Source organism: Tachysurus vachellii, chromosome 26 (assembly GCF_030014155.1).
Source record: "Tachysurus vachellii isolate PV-2020 chromosome 26, HZAU_Pvac_v1, whole genome shotgun sequence".
In the NCBI taxonomy this organism is placed as follows: domain Eukaryota; kingdom Metazoa; phylum Chordata; class Actinopteri; order Siluriformes; family Bagridae; genus Tachysurus; species Tachysurus vachellii.
In genome coordinates, this window is record NC_083485.1 from 4272736 (window position 1) to 4295020 (window position 22285).

General features: G+C 36.3%; 2 protein-coding genes across 2 annotated transcripts in view; both read left to right on the plus strand.

Moving 5' to 3' along the window:
- The first annotated feature begins 286 nt into the window (after positions 1–286).
- On the plus strand, positions 287–7926 carry upk3b (uroplakin 3b). Its single transcript, XM_060863000.1, has 6 exons — positions 287–446; positions 3713–3871; positions 4519–4738; positions 4882–4961; positions 5050–5179; positions 6137–7926. The coding sequence occupies exons 1-6, from the start codon at positions 386–388 to the stop codon at positions 6384–6386; spliced, it is 900 nt and encodes a 299-aa protein (XP_060718983.1). The 5' UTR covers positions 287–385; the 3' UTR covers positions 6387–7926.
- A 4228-nt stretch (positions 7927–12154) lies between these two features.
- rasa4 (RAS p21 protein activator 4) overlaps positions 12155–22285 on the plus strand; it is a 32674-nt gene continuing 22543 nt past the window's right edge. The window contains exons 1-4 of the mRNA XM_060863304.1: positions 12155–12382; positions 16278–16334; positions 19059–19172; positions 19403–19464. Of these exons, the coding sequence (XP_060719287.1) occupies positions 12261–12382; positions 16278–16334; positions 19059–19172; positions 19403–19464 (355 nt within the window). The 5' untranslated portion in view covers positions 12155–12260. The remainder of the gene's footprint in view (positions 12383–16277; positions 16335–19058; positions 19173–19402; positions 19465–22285) is intronic.

Consider the following 22285-nt stretch of genomic DNA (forward strand, 5'->3'; position numbering starts at 1 on the left):
CTAAATCAGCCTTTTCCATTCTGGTGTCAGGTGTCTCTTGGTCACACGGTTGGAACTACTTGTGGTTTGATGATTTAGAAAGCATATCTTTAGGCTTCAGGGCTTTTGCCCTTATGGTAAGACTGTAAGTCAAACTTAGAAAGAAAAAAACAAAACAAAAATGAACCATCCTTTGGTTTGTCAGGACATTGTCATTTGCACCTCCCAGTTTCCACTAGAAATGCAAAAACACACACTCCACTCCCTTTAACTGTTATATCCTCCTTCTACCATGGGAGGGATGATATTTAGTAGAAAGGCTTTTAAGTGGTGAAACCTGCCAGGTTTGATCCACACAACATTTCATGACAAGAAGCACACTGTGTCCTTACTGCTTGACTACAAAATGAAGGCCTGCTTAGCCTTGTTTTTGGCGTGTGTAATACTCTGTAAGACCTTTGCAATCAGTAAGTATTTTTCACTTTATTGAAAAATATCCTTTATATTGTTTTTAAATATTTTTTATGTATTCATCTATTTTTCTGCATGGAAATTAGCTTACAACACTATCATGTAAAGTAGGTACGCTGAAAACACAAGTAAAATTACAACACCTTATAAATGACCTTATGCAACAATAAGTATAAGAAAAAAGATGTAGAAGGAGGTTATTTGTTAACAATAAACAGTAAGGCCAGGTTAAGAGGATGGGAAAGCCAACAAATAAAAATATGTTTTTAGCATAGATTTAAAATGTTTTTTGATGTCTGGAGGGAGATGATTCCATAGGCGAGGAGCAGTTACTGCAAACGCTATAGGAGAGCTTGTTTAGAAGACATGAGGGACCTAGTTGCTGAGTAAGAATGAGTTAGGTCTTAGGTGCCTGTCCCATTAGTGATTTAAAAACAATTAAATGAGTGTTAAACTGTATTCTGCCAAATGCTGTAAATGTAAATGTAAATGTATTCTAAAATGAATTGAGAGCGAGAGAAGAAAGGCCAAAACTGGGGTGATATGATTGTGTTTTTTGTACCGAGTGTTAAAAACACTGCTCTCTGGACCATCTGCAGATGAGCTATTGAGGATTTTGGAAGACCAATAGATATATAAGGGATTAAATATATGGTCATAGTCAACATACGAAAGTTTTGTGACAGCACATCATCAATCAGTAATACTATATATAGGTTGTGAAAGATATACATATGAGTGCTTTATATACTGTCTCTCTATCTAAATAACGTTCTCCATCTGTTACAAATGCAAAGCTTCTATAACATCTCAACAAATATATTTAAAATTAGTATTAGATCTATCTATCTATCTATCTATCTATCTATCTATCTATCTATCTATCTATCTATCTATCTATCTATCTATCTATCTGTCTGTCTGTCTGTCTGTCTGTCTGTCTGTCTGTCTGTCTGTCTGTCTATCTATCTATCTATCTATCTATCCATCTATCTATCGCCAAATGATTTTGGACACCTGACCTTCACACCCATTTGTTTATTCCTCTTTTGCTATTATAATATACTCCACGCTACTGGGGAGGTTTTCCACTAGATGTTGGCTCGTGGCTGCGAGGATTTGGAATGGTTTCGTTCAGTGAAATTAAGTGCATTAGTGAGTTGAGAGGCACTGATGAAGGGCGAGGTCTGAGGTGCAGTCGGTGTTCAATTTCTTTACAAAGGTGTCGAGCGGACTTGAGTCAGAGCTCAAGTTCTTTCAATCCAAACTTTAAAAACGTCTCTTTTGTGAGTCCAATAGGGACCTTTTAGTTCCAGTGAAAGGAAATTGTAATGCTATGGCATATAAAGAGATGTGATACAATTGTGTGTTTCCAACTTCTAACATTTTAGGGAAAAAACCTCATATATGTTTGATGGTGAAGAGACCAAAAAAATCTATGAGAGAGAAACTTTAAAGAATTTTTTTTTTTTTTTTTGGAAATCAGCTGTGCATCCAACACACACTTGTACAGAGGGAGACGCTTATTTAGTCATTTCCAATGACAAGACATTACTATCCTGATGGGAGGATGACCTCACGCCTATCCACAAGAGCAACACCAGGTCATTTTATGATGAAGAAGAAAATTATGTAAACCATATGCTTATGTTCTCCCAGTCACACGAGTGAACACTTTATGGGTGTGGAATATCCAGGGAATGTATTTTGCATCAGAACTTTGTAGAATTAACTAGAATCACTGGTGGCATTTTATTAAGGTTGGCTTGTTCTTTATATTACACATTAAAATACACCATACATACTGGTGAGGTTAAGAAGGAGCATATCTGGTCCAACATACTGTCCTGAAAATCTAATTTTGGTGTGTAGTCATCACTTCACCATGCACAAACCTTTTTTTCAGGTTCATCCTGTTTGAAGAACAATTCAGTCGTTTTGGACGCATGATAAACCATACACTCCCGTAATAAATATTTGTTTGAATCACTCCTCCGCCTATAGCGGCGTACATTTTTGCCATATTGTTTCCGTAATCTTCATCTTTTAATTGTTAGAAAATCTCATGGCACCTACACGCTAAACTGGGAGCGGTAGTCGCCAATCCCCGTCAGCTAATTAAGGGTGGTTTTGTTTGTGGAATGAAATTTTGCTTTAATTTTGCTACAAGTTAGAAGTATATACTTCAAATATGTATTAAATAAAAGTCTAGATTTTTAGACGCTCGCTGCTCTGTGTTCAGACGCGAGAAAGAAGTCATTATAATCAAACAATGACTGACAGAAACTCAAGACAAGACCGAACTTGTAGATTCTAGGACTTGTAGTCCTTGTTGGCAAGGACAAGAAAATTCAGACCTACAGTTATAACGTAACGTAATGATAATAACATCCCAAACCTTTAATACTGATATATTAAATAATATCCTGCTTATCATGCTCGTCTACTACTAAATTATTTTTTTAATTACATTTATTTGAACTGATCAAACCACGAAACCACAGTTCAAAGTACTAATTCAGACATGATGCAATTTTTGACAAAGATTCTTGGATAAATTTCATCTGTATATACACGTAGTCTGTATATATTTACGTACATTTGACTTTTTCCCCCCACTTTCTTGAACACTGCTTTAACAACTTTTAGGAATGTGTTAAGTCTCACCCTCATACATAATCATATATCCCTGAGAAGCTTGTTTGCTAATAGATTAATCGTATTAATTGTATCCTAATTGTATGCAAGTTATGCATCACTGTAATTTAAAAATGTCAGTGTTCTTTAGAAACCTTTATAAACTTGATAAACCTTTAAAAAAATAAATAAATAAAAATGCATTTCTTAAATTAGAATTTCTTTCTAATTAAAATAAAAAATATCTCAGTTTCTAGGAATAAGTTTATTCTTATGCCTAATTAAAAGAATATACTAAACCAGAACTTTCCAGAATGTTGATATTGTTTAATTTATATTAGATTTTTTACTTAATGATCCATATACAAGGTGAGAAACATCAGGTCATGGAAATTTGCTCAAAATATACCTATTGATTCCTGACTTTTTAGGGATCAACACCAAAGACCTTTAAAGCCCATAATTGAAAACCCATAATTATATAAATTTAAAAAAAAAAAAAAGAACTGGCAAAGGTTGTAGTGTTTATCCTAAAGGGAACCTTGGTGGAAAGTGTAACCAATATATAATATTTATCTGAGGCCTACAATATGTTGTTTTTAACCATGTTCACTTTGTTCAACAGATTCGATCGATACCATTCCAGACCTTTCGCCGGATGTGACCGTACCAGTCACTACTAACACTGTGAGCCTTCAGAATCCAAATTGTTACTTTCAAAATGCCGCACTGTGTCCTGACAAAACCCAATGCTTTGTATGGCTTGTGTCTTCACTTACCTCAGGTTAGTTTTTCATTTTGTTAAATTTTTTTTCAACTATTAAATAAAATGAAAATTATAATCTAACACTGGATTCACATTTACTGTTCAAAAGTATAGTATTCGATATATAGGGTAATATAGGGTTCGATTCCCGCCTCCGCCTTGTGTGTGTGGAGTTTGCATGTTCTTCCCGTGCCTCGGGGGTTTCCTCCGGGTACTCCGGTTTCCTCCCCCGGTCCAAAGACATGCATGGTAGGTTGATTGGCATCTCTGGAAAATTGTCCATAGTGTGTGATTGCGTGAGTGAATGAGAGTGTGTGTGTGCCCTGCGATGGGTTGGTATCCTGCCTTGATGCCCGATGACGCCTGAGATCAGGCTCCCCGTGACCCGAGGTAGTTTGGATAAGCGGTAGAAAATGAGTGAGTGAGAAGTATAGTAAAGCAGCAAAGGGCCATTTTTTTTTTACAACTTAATACTAATAAAGTTTCTCTAAATTCTTCAGATTTTATGTGCTTATATTTAATGTGAGCTAACAGTACAATCACATTCTTTCATCATATTTATTTTTAACCACTGATGCGAATACATCCCCATATATATATATATTAATTTTTTATTAGTTATTTTTTACAATTTTTTTGTGTTTGCATTTTTTTCTTCTTCATAGCAACAAGCACGTACGATCAGAACAAACTAACTAATGGTTTCTTCGCTCCATATACAAGTGCCTACACTTCTATTGGAGCTGATTACTCCACGACCCTGATCAATAGTCTGGATAAAATACCCTGCCCTGGCATTTCTCCTTCCAATTTTCTAGTTGGAGCAGGTGGTAATTGTCAGACTTCTGATTGCAATGGCGTATTGCCTACAGGAGCGAATATGAGGTAATACAGATATATATATATATATATATATATATATATATATATTCTCCAAATATTATTTAACTCTGGAGACTTAATAGTCACTCAAGTTAGGTGATTAATTTCATATGTAATCTGTTTTCACCCCCTCACCCCTCCACTAGCTTTAAGTATATTCTGGTCAGTAACACCAAAGGAATTCTTGCAGAGACACAGTGGTCGTCCAACATTGCTCTGAAAAACGGTAAGAAATCACGAGTCCTCTCATCTAGTCCTTGGAGAGATCAATTTAAAAAACCTTTATCATAACTTTTCTCTGTTTGTTTTTGCAGTACAAAGTCCAGACAGTATTGGTAATAGTTATGCTGGAAGGTCTGCTGCAATGGTGGTGATAACAACAATTCTTTCCGTTGCTGTGGCTTTGCTTTTGCTGCTTCTACTTATTGCCTTAATTCTGGCCTGGTAGGTCAACCATTAAAATGAAAAATTCATTTTAAAGCATTCATCATTTGATTCAAAGTCTTTCATTAGCTTGATAATGAATGTATTTGTGTTGAGCACTACGTTATGTCACAAGGTCTCATCGATGCCATAATAAGAATATTTTGTGGGGGAAAATATTCAAGACATAATAAGGCAGATATGGAGCTGCATTCTTAATTTCCTCACTGCCGGGGTTCCTCTGATTGGATGTGTGCTTAGTCCATCCGCCTGTTGTTTCTCCCTCAGTTTCATTTAAGAGAAATTATATCTTTCTTCATTCACGTTTATTACACCTATGACTCTTAGATTAGTTAGTATTAACAAAACAGGTTGAAAAATATTACTGCAAATTAAGAACAAAATCTATGTGTGGTGACTGGCACTGATATACTGCCACATACCGTATATCTACAGTCAGTAAATCAGCCCCAGCCTCAGTTCATCATACTATTCTATGTGTTTTTAGTCACAACCATTCGTGGTATTGTTGCATTTGGTTCCATTTGTTGTTTCATTTGTTTAAAGATTTGGATGCCAAAAAATCAAACCTTTATTCTTAGCCTTTATTCTAATCCAATTATAGCAGTCACTAAAAGTTTTAGGCTAGACTATGTTTATTCCAGGTATCTAGACACCTCTAATTTGTCTAACATACAGTGGATGAACGTAAATGAGTCTAGTTTGCATTTGCATAATGGCAAAATTCATTCATTAATTAGGTTAATCAAATCTGAAAAGGTCTGAAAAGGCCTTCCATAAATGATCAGCCAGGTTCTGCAAATGTTTGCTGTCAAATCAGTCTTCATGTGTTTCATCTTGTTCTTAAGCAAAGGGTTAAATGCAAATTATGTGCAAAAGAGAAAAAAAAACTGTAGCCAAACTGTAGCCATGCTGTCAGTCTGATTTAAAAAGCTGACAGAAAGGTTTTTCTTTCAGCTGCTGCCGCAGAGGGAAAACACAGACACATGAAGTGAGGCGTCAACCTTCGCTGATCGGATCCCTCCGTATTCCCAGTTATGACGTGCACCACCTAAAGAATCCTTCCCCCTATGACAACCCTGCATATGAGCAAGACCTGAATAAGAAGAGATACACCACAAACTCCACCCTGCCCCAGAAAACCACCACGGTCATCACTCACGTGCACTCCAGCGATCCAGATAACATTACCCTGCAAAAAATGTGAAAAAAAGTTTTGCTAATTTTCACAGCAGTAAATCTGACACTTTAGGAAATAATTCAATCAAATGCAAATGTGGCTAAAAATCAAAAAGGAGTCAAACTAGTTGGATAATTGTTAAAATTCTCTTTAATACTACTATTACTTCTACCGCAAATATTAATAATATTTCAGTTATTAGTAATAATAATCTTTATTTAAATAGCACAGTATTTATGTTCGTAATGAAGCTCCATACATCAGTATGTAAAAATGTTTTTAAAAATTGCTAAATAGTCAAATACGATAAAATAACTCAAATTAGGTTTGGTTCAAACAAATATATTTTGGTTTAGGTTTAGAATTATAACTTCTAGAAATTCTATAGAGCAACTTTGATCAAAAATTATTAAATGCGTTAACAAATAATTTTAATATGTTTAATTGTCTGTTAGCCATTGTACAATTGTAATTAACTCTTAAACTCTCATATAGAATTTTTCATATATTACCAAATAGTATATTATAGAATCGGTATTGGATAAATAAGCAGATGTTGGTGGAAACAGTGTACAGTACATAGCAGAATATAAGATAAAGGGTTATACAGTGGTAATGAGAAATTATACTTAAGTTAAAATAAATTCAAAGTTGTACACAATGGAACATATCCAGCCAAAAAATGTGCAAAAATGAAAGAAACAAAAAAGATATTTTTTTAATATTAAGATTTTTCAAAAATTGAAAAACTTTAAATGTATTAAAAGAAAATTCATATTTTTATCTGATGAGATTAAATTAACATTATGCTTTTTGTTCATTTTTTTTTTTTTTTTTGCTGTTTAAATTTTTAATATTAACCATTATCTTCACAATAACTTGCTGCCTAACCCTTTATGCTAGCTATATAATCAATTACCTGGCATTAGCAAAGAAAAACAAGCTAACTTAGTTAAATATAGACAGAAGTTAATATTGGCAAATTAGCAAAACTTACTTCAACATGCCTCTAATTTTCAAATTGAGATTTTGCATAGAATTTACTGAGGTAAGGCTAGTGGCACCGATCCTCAAGATCCTCACTGCAATCTAATGGCTTATTCATACTTAACACTTAAAGTGTGGTAATGAAATACAATCCTTTAAGACTTTTCACTATTTAGTTTATAAAACTTTGGGTGTGTTGTGTTTGGGGTGACTGGAATGTAGATTAGATAAGAACAGATAGGCAGATAGACAAATAGATAGATAGATAGATAGATAGATAGATAGATAGATAGATAGATAGATAGATAGATAGATAGATAGATAGATAGATAGATAGATAGATAGATGTTCTTCCTATACTGTCATTGCCACTGCTTCAGTTATTTTAAACACACTTACCTCTAATGTACCAATGTACAATTTTAAATGGCATAAGTCCAATATATCAAATCTATAAGATATATGTAGTAATGAAATATCATTAATATTACAGAAAAGACAAAAAAACTCAAATTCATGCTGCACCGCTTTTAACTTTCAAGGCAATATGAAATAAAAACAAAATGTTTACGAATCCAAAGAGGTGTGAACGTGCTATAATTAATGTTTACTGAATTGTGATGTTCACCAGGTGGAGCTGTTTGCCATAAAGCTCAATTACACATTTTATAGCCTCTAATGGCAAATTATGAGAGGAACTGCTGAGCAGATCATGAGTTCTTTTAAATCAGACATTTGACTGATATCTATGTACTGTTTTAACGCTGCCTGGATTTGAAACCACAGGATTTGGCACATTTTCTGTGAAAATAAAATGGATGAGAACAGATTGACCACTAAATAGTAATTCCAGGACAGCAGTTTCATAAAAAAGTCAGTAAAGTGAAAGGCAAATATCTAGCTACTACCAGCTGTTATATGTAATATGTAATAATGGTAAGTTGTAAATGTTTGAGCATAACCACAGGAGTTTGGACCAAGAATTTTGGAAAACTTATTAATATACTTCTTGTCTTTTGAAGAGAAATATAATCAAAACCTTGTTCCAGACCCTTACAAACCACATAAAGTTGTAACAACAATGAAACACATTGAGCTTCAACTGACTTTATGACTTTAAAGTGGCAGTTTGAATTTTTAGAGCCCTCTGCTGTCTGGATGACAAATTGCAATGTTATTCTTTTCCTCCAACACACCTAACCATTCGCGACTTCTCGCACCTGAATTCACGCCTCACCTCTACGGCTTCCTTTTCAGCCAAGATTTTTTTCAGGGCCAGAAAAAAATCTAAACACAAACCTGAAATGAAGAGGCCACCCAAATCCATTGCAAGGACATTTTGCGAATGGATGCTTTTATTTGTTTTTTTTGTTGTTGTTGTTTTTTTTTAGGAACACTTGACCAGATTACAAACATCACCTTTAAATGCACTTAAAAGAAGAAAACCAGTTTCAGTTGAGAGTTTATCTCAACAAGATACATCATACATTGAGGATTCTTGGGTTCTTTAAATAAAGTGAAATACTTCTCAACTAAAGTCAGACTCTAAAGTTCCATGTATGACCTCAGCGGATAGATGGTTGAGTAACAGAAAGCTCACATAAGCTGGGCTGTCGTCTCCAGGTCACTCTTCTATGGGTAGATTTGTAGGCCAGTGAGTCACCCAAGCCCACACACACACACACACACACACACACACACACACACATACATGCAGACACAATACCCTCCACTCCGTGATTACTCATACTCAAGAAAATAACGCTTCAATTTAAAAAAACACCTCAAGCAATCTAGATTTCAGAAGCAGGCCTGTGCTCCTATTTGTCATTTGTTGTTTGGTATTCCGATGGGAAAATCTCTCTGGAGTATGAAAGGTTCTCTTTTTCTAGCATCCTCGGAAAACCCCTCTGCTGCTGGGAGGAATGAGTCATTCCTCACTCACACTATAATCATAGCAGACCTTTTTACCAAACCTCAACATTAATCCTAGAGCAAATATTTCTGTCCCCACAATGTGTGCATTTTGACACCTTCTCTCCCTCACTGTAGGATTTCAGTCATTTTATTTTCTATCTAAAAGCAAACATGACATTTGTCCTTCAGATTTCTTTTCCCTGAGCACCAGATGCTTTATCTTTCTGTGTAGACATATGGTTGGTGGTGATAAGACTTTAATATCAAAAGGCACTTTTGTTTGCAAGGGAAAAGTTTCAATTCCTTTTAGACAGTTTAATTATTTTTTTTCTTGGTTTCACAATTTTTCAGTAGTCTCACCAACGCACACACACACACACACACACACACACACACACACACACACAGAGAAGGCTACCCAAACTACATTAGACTTTTTGGTGCAGAATAAGATTGAAAAGATACCAGCAAATCATTCTACATTTTCCGAGATCAATTTAAAACAGCATGTAGTGCTCTGAATGCAAATATTTAATAATAATGGAAGGTAAAAACATGTAAACATGGTATACAGTTGTAATAACAATTGTCACTGTGAAAAAAGAAATATACTATTTTAAAACGATAGAATGATAGGTACATCTGCATACCTCTTATGTATCAAAGAATGTAATCATGTATTCATGAATATGCAAATCAAAAATGGTCTTATTTTTATCCCAACCTCCTTCCTCTTTTATACTGTTCTCATGTGTATGCCATATATGTTTAAAAATATATGTACTGTATATCAACAGTATGCGCAAGCACAGTGCTGCTGAACTTCTAACATGTCAGTAGGTGTTGATTCATTTCTAGAAACAGCAGTTTTGACAGCAGTCCAAACGCAATATTTAAATTAACGCTCTTGTTTTAATTTGTTTTCGTTTCTATAGAAACAGCTAATTCACAGGGACTTCTATTTAATCTACTGCTGCTACTACAACATATTTTTGAAACCTATTTATCTAATGATGCATAGAAAATAAACACTGAGAATTAAATACAGATTCCCATAAAAAAGACAGGATAATAAAAAGGATTGAAAAAGGTAAAAAAAAAAAATGGTGAAGTTTTCTGTAAAGAAATAGTGATTAATATTTGCTTTGGAAGGAGTCGTCAGTTTCAGCACTCGCTGATTTTTCCGCAACTATAAAATCTTCAGAAACAACAATCTCAGTGTTGGAAAAAAAAATGCAGCTTCTCATGTTTATTAAAGTTGTTGTTGAACTTGTTGTTGTGTTTATGTTCATTTGTGTTACGAAACGAAACAGCGACGTCTGTAAATGGATATTGAAAATCTGTTCAATTTTGCAGTTATTTGTTATTTTAGCTGTCTAGCACTATATATCAGAGCTGATATTAAACGTAGGGTCTCCGATTTTTGAGAAATGTTTCAGAAAACTGAGTCGGGCCGAAAAATAAACAAAAACAAAACAAACGTGTAGCCAATGAGCAGAAAGGGGCGTGTCTTGTCAATATGCGGCGGAGAGAGTGTTCAGTGCGCATGTGTGACATTAGCAGAAAGCGGTTTTAGCATTGAAATAAAAACAAAGAAAGAAAGCGAAGAAAGGCTTACGATAAGGTAAGAAGTAGGACGTGTTAATATAGGATCAGCTTTCCAGCACTGTAGAGAACTGAAGGAGCAGGAAGTTGGCGCATATTCACAGATTGGAGTTTCCCGAGTCAATAACTCCTGAGCTAAACGCTGTTACTACACAAATAACACCTCTTTTCTATCGTAGTAATGTAGAGACGCAGCTACAACCGTGTTTTGTGTAGTAACAGTGTTTAGCTCAGGAGTTATTGACTCGGGAAACTCCAATCTGTGAACATGTGACCAACGCAGAGGCGCTTTTTTCCTTCTCGATCGGTGAGTAACGTTGGTTTTGTTTTGTTACCCAGAACTAATATATGCCTTTGTCCTTTGCATGATTATGCTTGTGTGTCATTTTTGCTTGTTTGTTTATCTGCTATCGTATTGTTCTTCACTTCAGCTATGATAAAGACACATTTCTTTCCATTAGTTGCCTGGGTTGCGTATGTATGTATGGGCGGAGCTATCAATACAGGGGTGGGACCCATTTGGGTTAGGGGCGTGTTTGTTTTGGTGATTTTATGTCAACATTGGCTTTCAAAAATCGGATACCCCACCTTTAAACAACCAATATAATCTCGGTCTTTAAAGTTTTCACTCTCAGTTTTTAGTTTCACTTTAACTTACTTATTCCAACACCATTCCACAGATTTTGGGCGCACAAGCCATCAAATTAACGCTGCACTTATTTAGACAGATGATATATATAACAATCATTTTGTCATTTTATCTTTATGGACCTGAACGTAAAGAAATAAAACCCCAAAGTGACAAAAGGAAAGTTATGAAGACTTTCATGTGGGGGAAAAACCTACTTGATCGTTAAAACTGCTGCCAGTTCTCTTTCAATAACCGTTAAATAAATCAGCTTACACAAAGCTTCACAATCCGTACATACATAAACGGTGTTACTGTTCACATTTTAGTCAATTATTATTCAGCTGTTATTTAAAGAAAACGTGACAAAACAAAGGCGTCACTCCTGTGGAGCGAACGAAGATATCATAGGCTGCCACGCCCTCTTTCAGTGTTGCCAAATAATGCTGTTTTAAATAAAAAAAAATCAATTCAAAAACTGGACTTCATTATTCACTGCTGTTGGGTGTGTTTATAATTTAAAAAACGTAACCTGAACGTTTTATAAAAAAAAAAAAAAAAAAGGATTAATAGTGAAGTATTAATTCCCGTTCTGGCAACCCGGATTTTCACTTCACTTCACTTCACACGCGCACTGAGCGTGTCGTCCTGGGGTAAATCTGTCAGTACTTGACCAGCGCGCGCGGATGCGTGTGTGTATGTGCGTGTACGTGTGCGTGCGTGTGTCAGTGGATTCACTGAAATGAGTTGTGTGGATATTTGCCATGATCACAATATCACCTGTTAGTGGATCGCAGCACAGAGCTGGTACACCGTTACAGATGGCCAAGAGGAGCACTCTCTTTATCCGGATTGTGGAAGGCAAAAATTTGCCAATTAAGGATATGTGAGTAACAGTTTAAGGTCATTTCTGTGGAGATTTGTGTTTGCATTTGGATGAAAAAAAAAAAAAAAGTTCAATGTTCACAGGATGTCTTATTATGCTGCTATAAACGTAAGGGAAATGTCACTGTTTTATAGGCTCTGGGTTTCCTACAAGCTGTGATGATGGTTAAAATGTCAAGATCAACCATTTCACTTAAATCATAAGGGTCAGAAAATAATGCAGTAGAACAATCATGCTGTCCATTCCTTTTATATGTCATATATAATTACAGAATTTATTATTATAACAATTTTATATTGCTTGATATTCTAGTGTTGATGTTTTATAATGTTTTTGCTTTTAACATTTTAGAAAATTATTATTATTATTATTATTATTATTATTATTATTTATTAAAATTTATTTATTTTAAATGTCTATACATCTATAAATTGTGCAGTTATTTCTATATAAATGTATTTTTATATAGAAATGATGATATAAAGTGACAGCATTAATCACAAACAACATTGTAGGTTGATTGGTGTTTATGTAATATATTTACTATACAACAGTCTGTATTACATGTTTCTGAGTATCGATAAACTTGTAACGAGAAGTATTTCGAATTCTTTTTTTTTAAGTTGTAAATTCCCTTTATGTTTAAAATAAAGACGTGGGATCTATTTGTAACATGTAAAAAAAAAAAAAAACAACTCCTGGTTAAAGATGTAAATTACCTTCATGGGTAAAAAGGTTTCATAAAATAACCTAGATTTAGTTCTAAAATATGTTTTAGCTTTAAAACGACATCACACATTATTTAAAGCATGCTGAATACAGCACGATTGATGGAGCTTAATTCCTCTTAATGGAGTGTGCTCAGCAAGTTCACTTTTCATGGGAACTGTTTGGTATTAGCGTGTAAGCACACGTCAGATAAGTCTCTAAACATTTGCTCCAGGTGACACGATGATAAAAAGTCAAGCGCGCTTCCTGGATAGTGCTGCCCATTTATCTCTGGCAGGTCTTTTTTTGTTGACTTGCTCTCATGGATATTGGTTATGAAACCCATCTTCGCCCACAGCCTTAGGCAGTGTCTTTCTACTGTATGTTGCGTTAAACAGAGATCCACTTTACTGCTGCACGAATGTGGCATTAGTTTAACATTTCAGATGGCCAGTGACCCACTATGCTGAAGATTTGGAAAGATTTTGAGAATGCCCCAGTTTTCTTGTTTGTAGGCTTTGTGAAGTTCCACTCTGTGTGTGTGTGTGTGTATGTGTGTGTATGCTGCCACTGAGGGACAGATGTCGTGTGGAGTGTTTACACTGACACCGTGGTGACTTTGCCAAGCGGAGCGGCGACAGATTGCATCCGAGTGGCTTCAACGATAGGCCGCACACACACACCCCGCACTTGGGAATTTGAGAATAAATGCCATTCCATCTGCAGAATTATTTCAAAGAAAAGAGCAGTTGTATTGAAAAGGACTTAAAAGCGATCAAAGTCTAGCATGTCTCTTTATGAGTCATATGCTTATTATGCATTGGCAATAATTTACATGTAAGAGACTATTTGAAAATTTCAGTTTTTCAGAAAGAATTTCAGAACTGTAGCTAAATGTAGTTGATCCAGTTTCCTTTCCAGGTCTACCGGCGTTTAGTATCAGTCTGTATTTTATAAGCAGACGCATCAAATAGTCTCACATGGCTTTTAAAAAGTTCAGCAGTTGGCTTTGTTACAGGGCGAGTGGCTGGAGTTTGTCTACCTTAAGATTGTCCAGAGATGCATTCCAAAAGAGACTGTGTAAGTGAGAGAAAGTGAAGCAGGAATATGTCAAATGTGACCATGTGGGAAAAACTTTTATTTTAATTTTATTATTTTTTTTTTTTTTTTTTTTTTTTTTTACAAAAGCAGCAGTTTGTATTAAAAACTGTAAATAGTATAAAGGTTTTCTTTTAGTGCAGTAATAATGACCTCAGTGGAAGGTCCTCACAAGGACTGTAAGACGAAAATATGTGTGTGTGTGTGTGTATGTACAACACCTTCGCTATCATCTTTTCGCAGGCACTGTGCAGATGAACGTGTGTGGTTCAACTGCCGAGCCACACAGCTGTCTGCTATAACACCTGAATTTGGCAGACAGTTTTTCACCCTTACACTGATAACAATAGGCAGAGATGAATCACCTTATTCACTGGCACATTGCCCTTTAATACACACGCATATACAGTACATACACACTGACATCAATAGTGAACGCACCTCTGGCAGTCTTACCTCTCTCCCTCTGTGTACTTCGCATTAGTTATGAAAAGACCACTGCTCCAGGTATCTAATTACTCTGATTAGGTTCGCAAGCGTGCCACTGCTAGAGTGAAAAAAACAACAACGCACAGACAGAATGAGAGGTCTTGATTGACTTGACTAATGATACCCGGCGTCGAACAACAACATCAGGGGTGATGTGATTTAGCAGGAGAAAATCTTTGACTATGACTATATTTTGTATGACAATATTTTGAATAAAGTCCATATGTGTGTACTTGTTTGTGCAAAATCAGGTAGTGGGAGTTGTGCAGACAAGTCCAAGCTCAAGTCCTGTATGTTTTCCTGGATGAGGACCTGAATGGCCTGTGAGAAGTAGCTCCTCCTTATTCTTAAGTGCGACCCTGATTGAGAGAAAAGACTGTTGTTTGAATGGCCGAGGTCCTTCACTTTCTTTCTGGCTTTGGTCCCGGTTACTGTGGATAAACTGCAGGCTACAGAGCTCAATTCCACGGGCATGTTAAGATACCACGCACCACCATCTGGAGAGCCCATCTATCCTGCTTCCAAACCAGACCATGATGCTTCCCATCAGGATGAACTTAATGTTGTTAAAGCGTAAAGGTTCCTTAGTTTCCCGAGCACCTTACATCTATACATGCTATGTGTTATGTATATAGCTCTTTCACAAAACATCTCATTTTGAAATAAAGACATAAAAGATATAAAATCTTTGAGGCCCATCATCCAGTAACAAGCCTTAATTTTACCCCTTTTTGGGTAAAAAAATGATATTTTTTCATTATTTATTTTATACTTTGAGAAAACGAGTTGAACTGTGTAGATAAAGATAAAGGTTTAATTTGTATACTCAACATCTAAGAGAGTAATAACACATCATGTTTGTGATGACATCAGTGCTTGGTTTTTTTCATCTCACTAATGACTCAATGACTGGTGCACTTTGTTGACATTACCAAAGGACAAAGGACTGAGGTGCATAGGATGTGGGTTAGGATGTGGTTTCAGAGTAATGAACCTCCCATTTTTGGGATGTGTGACATTAAAGCATCTTTTTGACAGAGCTGTCATACACATCTATCAACTTATCTGTTTGAATGTCTGTCTCTCTGTCTGTCACACCACCCATTTGTAACTCTGTCTATGTGTATATCTTGACTCGAGGAGGCTTTGAACTGATGCTCTCCAAAGGCTTCACTAGGGACACCTTTACGTAGGCGTAGCCTTTGGCATAGGCTTTGACACACCAAAGGATTCACGTTTCTACCTGTGGCACATGGGATGAAAGAGCAATAGGAGCAGGAAAGAAAAGAAATCCCAGCTTTTGTGTTAAGATGTTTATTACAGGTCTGCAAATAAAGGCTGTGTTTTGTGGTTTCCTAGAGTCCTTAAATATCCAATAAGCATCGTGTCACCTGCCATTCTGATAACATTAAGACTTAGCAATTAACTTAACTAGCTTAATATAGAAAATCTAGTTTATTTTAGGAAAACATTTAGGTAGTATGATTGAAATCATGTCCAATACTCAATTCAACCCAATTTAAAATGACATCTGTATTAAGCTATTAACATCTTTAACCGATACTTTATACATTATTCATTGTTATTAATCCTCTTGTAGAACCGGAAGCAGTGACCCATATTGCATTGTGAGAATTGACAACGAGGCCATAATAAGGTACAGTATGTCTGATTTTATGTTTTCCCCAGGCTCATGTTTTGACATCTCCCCTAAGATGATTACTGTAGGTTTAAAAGGTTCTCTGCACCAAAGCTCATTTTCATTCCGGTCTTCTTTGTAATTGAAATCCTGACTATTATTTGCACAGAATAAACTGCTGAGAGCAGCAGTGCAGAAAACAGCAGATGCTGTAATTGGTTGTGCAGCGCGCTGTGATGAAATATCGCTTTATTTATCGATGACGTCTCAACCCTCTGTGTTATATCGAGACCCCCGGGTGAGGTCTCGGCAAATCAAAATGAATCATGCTTCATGCTGAAAAGTCCATTAGGGAGGTGTCATTGCATCAGTATCAGCAGTGAATGACTCAAATGCTGCTTATGTTTCTCATTGCTATAGCCTATAAATGGGATTCTTTCATATCCTGTAATTAAAAATGGTGAAATGACATTCTGTGGTGACACTGAGACACTGCTGAGTAATGAGAGCGCTTAGTCATGAGGAATTAAATGTGCGTATGAATCACAAAACACACGGCATTCCACTAAAACCTGGAGACAACTCATGTTTTTTCCAGGCTTTGTGTTTACGCTGGCATTCCAAGCCAGAGTGCACTGAAGGAAAACACCAGAATCTCTGGTTAATGCTTTACTAGCTTCATTTTCTTCATGTGTTCCTAATCCCTGAGTGTTTACTGAGATCTTATCATCACTTCAGTTATTGGTTTCTCTGTGTCGCTAAGGTTTGTTCAATATCTGGTCAAGTTATTGCACACCAAGCTTTCTTTGCGGTCCAAAAGCCATTGCCCTGTGTGTTTACTGAGGTAAATGATATGGGCAAGGAAGTATTTAAAAAAAAAAATTAATCTAGGATATTAATATAAGATAAACCAAGTACTTATCATCAAATTAAGGTAAATATGAAAATAACATTATAGTTTCATGTAATACCTATTGCAATGTGCCTAAATCTAATACCTATTGTAAAAGGGACGGGAAGCTTAAACACAAACAAGGAACAAATATAAAGAACCAAGTCATATTATAGTCCATATTAAAAGGCAATAGAACAACAAGACATGGCTGTATATATATATATATATATATTTATACTCAAATGAAACAAGGAACATATTAAGATGTTCATGTTGGACACACGAGGACACGTGACCAACACAAAAGTAACTATAGTACGTGCAACAATTCGAACCGTAATCATACAATACAAGTGACAATATGAATCGTAACTCAGTTTGGGAAGGTTATAGCTAAACACACTATGATATTTGTTTACTGGTTAATGCTCTGGGTTGTTGATTGGAAGATCAAGGTTCAAGCTGCGACTGTTGGGCCCTTGAGCAAGGCCCTTAACCCTCACTGCTCCAGGGCGATATATCATGGCTGACCCTGCGCTCTGACCCCAACCTCCAAAGTTGGGATATACGAAGAAAGAATTTCACTGTGTTCTAAAGTACATATGACAAAAATAAAGGCTTCTATTCTATTCTATTCTATTCTATTGTATTCTATTCTTCATTTTCAGATCAATGAATAATGATCTGTAAATTGTAATTTACTTAAAGTCTAAGCATCACACCTCTATTTTTCTAAACTGTTGCCACAAAGTTAAAGGCAAACATTTGTCAAGAATATCTTTGTAGATTGTAGCTTTACAATTTTCCTGACTAGAACTAACAGGCCCAAATCTGTTCCAGCATGACCGTGCCCCTGTCCACAAAGAAGATATGTTTTGCCACGTTCGGTGTGGAAGAAGTGGCCTACATACATACAGAACCCTGACCTCAATGGTGGTGCCATGACCTCAATACTGAATGCACTCCGCATGTTGATAACACCAATAATGGTCGGATAAACAAATCCCCACAGCCACACTTTAAAATCTGATGGAAAGCCTTCTCAGAAGACTAGAGTTTATTATATAGTTTAAATATGAATTTGATGGTCAGGTGTCCACAAACCTTTGGTCATATAGTGTACTTTGTAAACGGTAATGATAACTAATGAGTAATGATACCTTACACTCATACAACCTAATACTTACATACTGCCTGTAAAGTGTATTTTAATTGCGAGAAAAACTTCAAAATAAACCTTTCCTCCAAGCAAAACTTTCCTCCAAGCAAAACTTTTACCTTCCTCCAAGTAAAATTCATTTTAAAACATTTGAAACAGAATTTTTCTTGAAAGGTGTTCCATTTGCAGCCATTTCTAAAAGGGCAACCAACAGTCATCAGGTTCTACAAGGAGGCAAACTTAACCAAAGGACCCTTTAGGGGACTATAGTTGACCATTTCTAAAAGTAAAATTAATTAAATTTATGTTTCTCTTTAATTTTGGGTGTTTTATTAAATGTATCTGAATGAAAATGGCCCAGTTAGATCAGTCATATCCCTTAATAAGTCAAAATCAGTTCAGAGAACATCTTCAGTTACTGCAATATATCAATGATTACATCTTTAGTTATACAGTATCATTTGTAATCAGTAACTTGTAACTTCCTCAGTAGCTTGTCTCACTTTGGGAATACTTAATACAAAGTGCAAATCCAGCAATGTTAACGTTTCTAACTTTAAGTGAAAGATTTTTGGACCAGTTAGCTTACATTGCCAATACAATTGTGCTAACTGGTAAATATTTTCGATTATTCTTTAACCTGTTTTAACTGCAATATTGCGTTTTTTTTTTTATGTTTCCTACTCAGGACAGCAACAATATGGAAGACACTGTCTCCTTTCTGGGGAGAGGAATACAATGTCCATGTCCCACCTTCTTTTCACACCGTGTCTCTGTATGTGATGGATGAGGACAATCTCAGGTCAGGGTCTCAATGTGCGTCACACACAAACGCTGCTATGTCCTTTTTGCCATATTAGCAGATTGTTTGTTTTATAATGTGCTAATAATGGATCATTTGTATGCTATGCCTTATTGCCAGTTAGTATCACTATACTCACTGTAATTCTGAATATATGACCACGTAGATATAAGTGGGTTCCTTAACCCTGTGAATATGCTCACACGATATTTTATCTGGCTCGTTTCCAGCCGTGATGATGTTATCGGAAAAGTTTCGATCAGCATAGAAGCACTCTGTAGCAAGCCACAAGGTAAGACTGAGATTTTTTTCTCTAAACGTTTCCACTGAACTCCTGTTTATCATAACAATGATTTTGTGAGACAGCTCAGAGTCACCCACAATGACTTGGCAGATCACATAAGTGTGGGTTTTATCACTACCTACCGTTTGCGAAGTTTCCCAAAGACTACAGAATACAATGTGTGCGTAACTCACTTCCCTGAATTGACTGGAATACTTCCTCTTGTCCAAGCCGGGGTTTTCTACTTCATAGTAGAGATGCAAAAAATTGAAAAAATAGCATTATACTGATATATAATTTGATTGCAAAATGCCTTGCGTAATTTATTCATTTATTTTTAAAATAGATTTTATTGGATATTTCTACCTTATTTTGCTAAAGGCAGTAACTTTTACCTAGATATCAATCATATATAAATCCACATTAATTAAGTAGCTGCTTAATACATAAGAAATATGTCCCTAAATCTTAGATCTAGGGTGTTCACTTGGTAACCAAGGTGATTTGTTCCAGCTCTTCAAGTAGCCTAGTGTGAAAAAGACATCTCTAGAATAAATTTAGTTTAGTCGGAAAACGGACCCTACAGTTATGTAGTGACACGAGCGTCTGTTCCATTCAGCACGAGCCGCAGTCGCAGCACAGAGCGGGAGCCATGTGACTTTAGGTGAGTGGCGTGAGCAGCCTGTCCTGAGAGACAAGGATGGTGACAGATGAGAACTTTTGTTAGTATCATTTCCTCTGTTCATTTCTTCCTTCAGTTTAAAAAAAAAAAATCAGCGTGTGGGAAATTCATTTCAACAGCATTAACAATATTCTACTACTCTAGCTCTACTTACATGCGATTCTTCATTCTCACACATGAACGGCATTCAAACGAGTAATCACACATCCCTCACGGCACAGCACCTGCACCACTGTATGTGGACTGTGCTGACAACATATACACCCGATTTCACCGCTCGCCACAAAGGTCATAGAGCTCAAATTACCAGCATAGGTTATGCCAATTGTTTGGGCATGAGTTGTTTATAGTTCTGTATCTGAGCTTCTGTCTTCTGGGCAAAGCAGACCTCTGAAGTGCGTACAATTCCTATAGTTTAGTTGTCTCACCAGGAGGCTTGGAGCTGTCAGGGCTGACTCATGCAGGGGCAGGGCTTGAGCCTGGAATTGATGTTCAGAAGGTTAAAGACAGAGGTGACTGAGTCACAGCCCGCTGTGGTAGCCAACATTATCTGAAGTGGCGGAGAACCTTATTCGGTCTGTTATGGGGCAAAGATTTATGTAGCTTGATCCAGCAAATGTTCTATAGTGGGGTAAGGGATAAAGTACATAATTATATACACTCCACAACCACAAATTATGAATTTGAAATATATATATATAGGTCTTTTGGTTTTCTCTTGGTATGCAGTGGTTATCACCTACTATTGTTTAGTACCTACCAAAATGGTCTAAGGATGGAGAACCAGTGGTACGAAGGCTATCTTGTCTGGTATCCCACTGTAGATCTACTGTAAAAAATGTGCTGAAAATGTTGATGATGGTTATGATAGGAAGGTGTTTAGAACACACAGTGCATCCCAGTTTGCTGTGTGTGGATCTGCATGGGTCAAAGTGGTCAAAGTGCTCATGCTGATCACTATTTACTACCAAAACGCAACAACAAGGGGCATGTGAGCATCAGAATTGGACCAGAGAGCAATGAAAGAAGATGGCCTGATTTAATGAGTCACATTTTCTTTTACACCAAGTGAGAGGCCGGGTGCATGCATATCACTGACCTGGGGAAGAGATGACGCCAGGATGCACTTTGGAAAGAAGGCAATCCTCAGACCACAATCCAATCAAGTATCTATGGGATGTGTTGGGCAGATTTATGGAAGCCAAGATTTGTAACATATGGGACTTCGAAATGAATCTGCTGCTGACTTCTTGGTGCCCGATTCTGCACCTTTAGGTCTTGTGGTATCCATGCTTTGACATGTCATAGCAGCACAAGGGAGACATACAAAGCATTAGGCAGGTTGTTTTAATGTTATGACTGATCTGTGTGCGCATGCAGCAAGTCAAATTCCTCTTGTTTTCTAATTCTTGTTGTGCAATATACCAGCCCCCAGCTGAAACCCTTATCAAGACCGGTGTAAATGTAGTGCAGATTGGAGCCTATTAGTTAATCGCACATTGCATTAGTACCTTTAAGCCTCAGTCATTATACTGGTGAACTCGATGCAACATGATAAAAAAAAAGTGGCCTGTTTTGTTTTGTTTAGATCATGTGGTTGCCATGGTTCCTCAGATCCCCCACGCAAAAGCATCTGAAACCTCTGAGTTTGATTAAAAGATGTTTTGTCAATGGTTATCGGGATCGTGTGGATGTCGGTGTTGAAAGAGCAAATACTTTAGTAACAGTGAAGTAAGAAAAGGAACACAGTGGGGTTTGTTGTTATAGGACAACAATTAATGACTGAAGTTTACTTTTTATCCATTTTATCGAATTTGTTTTATCCAATTTTGTGGTCCAGAAGTTAATTCTTGTTATCATCAGCTTCTGAGAAACAACAAAGCTTCCCACAGTGGAAAAGTTGAAGTAACCACTTTACCGTAATGTCAGTTATTACAAATGGTATGTTATTAATGTTGAGATGTTATAATAGAATTGATAACGTATTAGAAGTTTAATCGATATTCTGACCAATCAGAATCAAGGATTTTGTGATTATGTGAACTTACAATATACCGTAATATGTATCTGTCTAAGCAGTGTTATCTCTCATATACTGTCGTAGCTTCTTTTATACTCATCCCACTTTGTATATTCAGAGAAGCAGCC